Source organism: Stegastes partitus, unplaced genomic scaffold (genome assembly GCF_000690725.1).
Source record: "Stegastes partitus isolate 25-593 unplaced genomic scaffold, Stegastes_partitus-1.0.2 Scaffold2242, whole genome shotgun sequence".
In the NCBI taxonomy this organism is placed as follows: Eukaryota; Metazoa; Chordata; class Actinopteri; family Pomacentridae; genus Stegastes; species Stegastes partitus.
Genome location: NW_007579973.1, coordinates 142 through 7,226, shown reverse-complemented (window position 1 = coordinate 7,226; position 7,085 = coordinate 142). Strand labels below are relative to the sequence as shown.

The window sequence follows — 7,085 nt, the reverse complement described above, 5'->3', positions numbered from 1 at the left end:
ATTTTTTGGTTATATGCAAGTTTCTACCAGCTTCCTAAGTGTGAGTTATAATTCTGAACATGTCATTCCAAAAAAACCAACATCATGCTGTTTGCTTTATACAGTAGAAGGATTCGATCTTTACAATTGACTTCAATTGACTGATTGAATAATTGATTATTAAGTAGGACATGCTCACCTCGACCTTCACCAGAGCCAGAAGAGCGTAAGCTGTGGCCTCCAGGGTGTGCTGACGTCCAGAAGGTGTAGGCCAGTGGGAGACATCTGAGAAAACACAGTTCTGCATTACAACAGGCAGCAAACTTCTGTGATGTACATAAGGTTATTGCCTTAAATGATACATAAACTGGTGCTTCATAATTGATTAGTGATCTGTGCCTGTATCCACAACCTGTGATGAGCTGAAAATAACACCACTCATGTCAGTGCATCAGTTGGGCTCTAGCATATTATGCAGAATATGTAGATTTGCTGTGTTTTCATTTTTATTTTAATCTTATGTTCTAGACTGTATTGTTGGGCACCTGGCGAAGAAAACTTGTAGAGGACCTCTCGGTTCAGTTTGTCCTCATTGGCCAGAGCGTATGACGTGATGGCAACAGCGTAAGGGTTGGTTAAACTGTGCTGACGCTTCCGCAGGTACGTCGCTGCTTTGTCAATGCTGGCTGAAAGTCCCTGAAGGAGGGAAGGGTAAGCGTGGATGACATACAGAGAGAGGAGGGTTTATTAGAGCTGCTGTAGCTTATCTAAACATGCACAGGGCGAGAAGCAGGGTGACACATGGACAGGCCACCAAACCAATAACAAACACACTGACTCCTATATTGGCGTCAAATTTAGAACGACCAATTCACTGAGGTGAGAAAACAGAACCGCCTACATTAGAATAACTAGAATATCACGAAGGCAGTGATGCTCCTGTGTGCTTATTATGACTCTGAACAATCACTATCATCAGAAAATAATGAATCTACACTGTCAAACTTCAATGTTTTCACAGTTTCACTTGACCTTTTTTTCCCTGTTTTGTTAAGTTAAAGTTAAAATCTAGTAAAATTACAGAAAAAAATCTTTACTTTTTTACATATTAAAAAAACAGACAAAAATCTCAAAAGAGCCACATCAAAAATCTGTATTTTTTTATTTTAATTGTTGTTTGTTCTTTTAACATTTGACTATAAAATGACACTTCTTTTAAACCTGCATTTAAAACAGCACAAATATTGTTTGTTTACAGTATTTTCCATTATTTTAAAGGGAAAAAAAGCATATCCAGGGTTAAAAGGTGGTAAATACTTTATATAATTGATGTTTTACAGTTTTATCCAGTTTTGTTAAATTACAGATTTATATCTAATAAAGTCACCAAAAAAGTATTAATTTAGATGTTGACTGTTAATAAAAATAAAAAAAGGCCCAAACTGTAAATAACATCTGTAACAGACATCAGCATCTTACAAATAGTTTTCTCATTCTTTTACGGTCATTTGTTTTTACAGCTTTTGAATTTGACAGTTTCCATTTTAAAAAAAAAAAGAAAAGAGATTTTGTCTTGCACCCTTGCTGCCAGATTTTCACATTATATTTTATAGATTTTTTTTTTAACAGTCTGTGACTATGATGTGGGCTTCTTGTATTGATCTGGCAATAAAGAGATGCTTTAATAAATGTTACACTTCAACGTGTCCCTGGGGCTTGAACAGGTTTCTCCTTACCTCCAGTGCAACATGAGCCATACTGAACTTCACTGAGCGCTGTGGGGGAAGTAAATGGGGAAATGAAAGCAATAAAAGGTACTTACACTAACAGTGGCAGCACATGTTGTACGTGACTCCTGCATGGCAATGACGCAGAAGGCCGTCATGGAGGCGTCTGAATCTGTACCGTAGACGTTACCCTACGCATGCACAAGCACGTCACTACTGTCATCATCATTACCATTATCCACATTCAACATCTGTTCATACATGCAGAATAACAGCCACTGGGTTGTTAATTTGATGCAGTCCTTTGCTAAGCATCAAAATGAAGGATTGATGTTAATGAAATCAGCGCACGTACGGTCATCTCTCTGTGGTATACTGCTCCAACTTCTCTGAACATGCCGCTGGTTTGCTGCGCGTTGACAATCAGAAACTTGACGGCGTCGCAGATGACTTGGGTTTGCACTGCCACCAGACTGTTGGCCATCGTTAGCACCTTTACGACGTAGGCTGTGAGCCTTGCAGAGGAGAGGAGTTGCTGTTGTTGCTCAGTTTCATTTGTGTGCACGTGAAAAATGAAATCGACACATGGTCAGAAATTAAGCGAGAAGATGTGCAAAGAGTTTAAATGTATGCATGTTTGAGGGTCTCACCATGTGCTGCTTTGTTGTTCAGGATCTCTACTAAAAGATCCGTCCATTTTACGGTAGACCAGCTGGTTCTGGTAACCTAAACAAAACCAAACAGAAACTGCTGTAAAAGCTTTGCAATGTGTCAGCAGTTCTGGTAAATCATGTGGTTCTGTGCTGCTTTGTTTCTTATACAAAATGATCAGCGTCTGTGCTAAAACTTGTGTGACCCACCAGTGATGATGTGTTGGAGGGCTTCTTCGCGTCTATCGATGCCCACAGGCTCCCACTGGCTGGTTTTGTCCAAATATATGGTTGCGATGACAGTCCGGGTCATGTGGAGCATGTTCTCCTCTCCACAGCCAGACGGCTTGTAGATCAGAGCACCCATTGATTCTCCAGTAATGCTGTTTTTCACCACATTGTCTTTTTTCCCTGCACACAACCAGTATGATAATTCACCATTATGAACGAGGAAGTAACAGTTTACGGTAATGCAGAGGTGATACTGCAGCCACTTACCCGTCAAAGAGATCTGTGTGCTGGTCGGTGAGTTCGGAACAAAATCCCTCTGAGAAATTTTGCTGTTGATGATTTCTACTTGTTTACCATCTAAAATATGGAAAGGGTTTTGACTAGAGTTAGTGACTTTTTAATTGCCAAGGCCTTTAATTACATAAATTTACACCATCTATGCCAGTTAGCACAGCTGGAGCTATGTTTTTGTCCTCCAGAAGCCGAGTTGTCAGGCCTAACAGACACAATGTGGCTCAAGCCAAAAGGTCAACACTGATCCCTTCAGTGATTCCATTCACAATGCCTGAGCCTCAAACATTACAAAAAAGATGCCATTCAGATCACCATAAACTGAAACTATAATGGTCCTTTTATCATATTTAAGCCGCGAGACATTTCTGATGATCAATGTAGTTAATGGACAGTAAATTGGAACATTAAAACAGACATTATTAAATGAATGTGCTTTTTTCCTGCTGCTCAACAAGTTAACTCACCTACACCTTTTTTTGTAGGGTCCAAAGGTATAATCTGAGGCACTTTCATCATTATGCCTTCAGGCTGGAAAAACAAAAGCGAGGACAAAAATCAAAACTCATTAATCTGGTATGCAGCCAGTTCAGGAGTAGGAGCCTTTAGAAATATCACAATAGGATTAGATTTTTATTTTTTGTTGTTCACAGGTTTATTCACTTCTCTGTCCAGTTAAAGGTGCTATGTGAAGTTTGTTGGTTTAACGGCTCACAAGCCATAAGAAATAGACAAAGAGATTACGTCGAGTGTGTTTCTCCTACCACCACCCGCAGCATCTTTATGATTCCATCACCGATTTCTGAGTCACTCTGAGTTTGAGCAGCTGCTTTGACGTCAATTTTGTGCTGTCCCTCCTTCATAGGAATAATGACAAAGGGTACAGCTCGTGCACGTCCGGCCTCAACTTCGATTTCCTCCTGATATTTCCCATGTCTAGAAGCTGCACTGCACACATCCGGCTCCTCCTTCAGCTCCACACGCACCTTAAAAACAAGAATGAAAATAGGACTTACTTTGTGTAACTACCTACAGATTAACAGGAATAAATTAGATCCCTGTGTGCATGAATGACCCAGACTTACGGTGAGACGGTTGGGGGTGTAGTTGTGGACGACTGCCTTAATTTCCAGTTGCTCTCCACGGACAGCAGCGAAGGGTAGTTTGAGCTCAACAAAGAAGTCCTTCCGGACAATTATCTCCAGTGGATCAGCCACACAGATGCCTTAAAAAAGAAAGAAATAAAACCAAAAGACAAACAATGCATAAAACATAGCAAAGGAGGTATCTTGACGAGGGGCATAGACTCATATGAAGGTTTGATTTAAACACTTGGACGCCAAAATTAAACACGAGACAGACTGTCGTCGCTGAATCCTCACCGTGAGTCTTTGACAGACTGATGCCGGTGAACTGCCAGGTCGTGATGGAGTCTTGCAAAGGAACAGTTTTCACGAGTGATGTGGTTTCACTGAAACACAGAAGCAGTTTGAGGGATGAGGGGTGGATGCTAATGGGTTAATGAATGAAACTATGAGTGTACTGCTTCTTTTTGCATGTGCACAGGTCTCAGCTGACTCACCAGTTGCCTTGACTGCAAGCAGGCAGTTCCATTTCTAACCACAGCCAACTTTCAGGGAATTTTGTGCGTGAAACAATGTTACTACTGTCCATGTAACTGGTGTCATCCTCCTCACCTAAAGGGTTCATAAAATGTTAGCATTCTGCTGGTTTGATAGCTGTTATCACCATGTAGAACCACCTCCCAGCCCTTGTTCCCGTCTCTTACTGCGAGCCAGTTGGAGGCCTTCTTCCCTCTTCTCGTCTCGGAGGCGTTCCATCTCCCTGCAGCAGTTCAGGAAGGCCATGACGCAGCCTGCGCCGTCCAAGACATACTCGCTGCGCCTCTCACAGGTGTATGAAACAGGGGTTTCCCTCATGCCGTCCAAACAACAGTCGCGTTGCAGTTCGTCGTCATATTGACTCACTGGAAAGAAAGCAGGTTGTGCAAGAAGAGACAAAGATGAGATACCAGACTACAGTGATAAAAGAGCCTGATTACCCAAACCCCATCTAATTATTACAGGAGAAAGCTACATATTCTGCATATACCAGGGTTGATAAAAAAAAGTTCTGAGACTGTCCCTCGTGCAAGAGGTAATTGTCAGTATGTCAACTAGCAATCCACCACAAGGCCAACGTTACAAAGATTACGTGTTTTACTTTTCCTTCCACAAACACACAGCATGGCAAAGACAAGTAGTGTGAACGTTAGTTTTGCACAGCCAGACCTTTCTCCACAGTGCTCAAGTACAATCTGGCTGCACCTCATGTTCCTTCTGTTGTAGTATGGAAAACACTGGCTTTTTTTTTAGTATTATTTTACATCACTCATAATCATCTGAGGTGGTGCTAAGCCCAGGATGCAATGACGGCACCCCTCCAAAATAGAAGGCTATACATTTTACATATACGAGGGTTGATCAAAAAGTTCTGAGACTGTCCTTCATACATGCAACTTGTGCAGGGATCAACTATCACAACTTGCAGTCAGCAACAAGACCTGTGTTACAAAGATTTTTATGAGCATCAAATGCTTACCAAAAAACTTATCAAAACTGTGACAGACACCTTTGAAATACTTCAGAAAGCCTACACAGTTTTAAAAATAAAATAAAAAAAAGTTATAAAAATGTTTTTTAAATGCAACTTTTAAAAAAAGTTCCAAAGTTTGATCATAAATTACACCATTTTTACTGTATTTAAATCAGCAATTTTTTTTTTCTTTTGGTCATTTTATAGATATGTTGCCACTATTTGAAAGAAAATGTATCCATATTAGGGCTGAAGTATGACATAATAAAGTATAATTTCTGTTCCTTTACAAAATGTCCCTGTTTTGTTAAACTACAGATGAGAAAACGTTAAATCCCAGAAAAAAATATTTTCACAATTTGGCAGTCAAAAAACAAACAAACCAAAACTGTACATAATGCCCACATCACAAATTGGTTATTTTACAAATAGTTATTATAACACCTGACCGCAAAATTATGCTACTTTACTGTGTTTAGATCAGCTAATATATATATATATATATATATAGGCAGATGTTTTTTGTCTTTTTTTAAATTTTGTTTTTATTTATTTATTTATTTATTTATTTTTTACAGTTTTTGAACATTTTAAGGTATTTTTTCTGGCACACTTGCTGCCACAGTTGTATATTTTTTAATGGATTTGTTTTTACAGTGTATCAGGGTGAAGCAATGACAGGAGATGACTGAATGTTGGGTAGCTGAGAGCTGTGGTTCTCACATAAACTGGTTGTGGCGTTCATCAGAGCTGCGTCTCGTTTCCGCCTGCTGGGGGTTGGACAGTTCAGTTCTGAAAATGAAACAAAAACTAGATATTTAAAAGATGCAAGCAAGAACAGATTGACTGTAGATGTCATCCTAAAATCATTTGGATGGTTGTACTTAGACACAGACTGCAAAAAAAAAATAAAAAATCCAGCAATACAAAAGAAACACTCAACACTACAAAACACTCCAAAAGACCATAAAATTAAATACATTTTCTAGATTTAAATTAGCAAAAAATATAATTATTTTACAGATACTTGTCATTATTTGACATAAAAATGTGTATATTAAGGATTGATTGGATTTTTACAGATTTGGCTGAATTACATGTAGTATCTAGTGAAACTGCGAAAAAAAAAACCCAAACAAAACAACTATTAGTTAATGATTAGAAAAATGAATAAGCCGAACAGGAAACTGTAAATAATGTCCACATTAAATACTGAGTTTTATAAATAGCAACTTCTTCTTTTACAAGGTGGGACCATAAAATCACACTGTTTTGCTGTATTCAAATTAGCTAAAAATCGAATTACAGGACAGATATTTGCAATTATTTTCACTGACTGTTTGACATTGACTGTTTTCGTATTCCCCAGCTTTATGTGTTTGGGTTTTAGCACCCTTGCTGACAGATTTTCACCTTTTTTGTACAGATTTTTATTTATTCATTCTTTACAGTGCAGTTGCTTATTGACATTTAATTAGAAATATTGCATGGAACAGCCTCAGCAGCTAAAGAGGGCCATGTCTATGGAAGTGTTTGCTTGTTTGGCAGGTGACTGAAGCAGTCAGGCTTAATTATGATTACCACATACTCCATACATCTCCACACAACACGA

General features: G+C 38.9%; 1 protein-coding gene across 1 annotated transcript in view; it reads right to left on the bottom strand.

Annotated features, from left to right (window-relative positions):
- Positions 1-6,249, bottom strand: part of LOC103374418 (complement C3-like) — a 15,554-nt gene extending 9,305 nt beyond the window's left edge. Inside the window, exons 1-14 of the mRNA XM_008304506.1 lie at positions 6,197-6,249; positions 4,668-4,865; positions 4,461-4,575; positions 4,261-4,349; positions 3,964-4,103; positions 3,643-3,864; positions 3,346-3,409; positions 2,855-2,944; positions 2,567-2,767; positions 2,357-2,432; positions 2,062-2,221; positions 1,802-1,897; positions 525-675; positions 179-264 (exon numbers count right to left, since the gene is read on the bottom strand). Coding sequence (XP_008302728.1) covers positions 179-264; positions 525-675; positions 1,802-1,897; positions 2,062-2,221; positions 2,357-2,432; positions 2,567-2,767; positions 2,855-2,944; positions 3,346-3,409; positions 3,643-3,864; positions 3,964-4,103; positions 4,261-4,349; positions 4,461-4,575; positions 4,668-4,865; positions 6,197-6,218 — 1,710 coding nt within the window. The 5' untranslated portion in view covers positions 6,219-6,249. The remainder of the gene's footprint in view (positions 1-178; positions 265-524; positions 676-1,801; positions 1,898-2,061; positions 2,222-2,356; positions 2,433-2,566; positions 2,768-2,854; positions 2,945-3,345; positions 3,410-3,642; positions 3,865-3,963; positions 4,104-4,260; positions 4,350-4,460; positions 4,576-4,667; positions 4,866-6,196) is intronic.
- Positions 6,250-7,085: the final 836 nt, after the last annotated feature.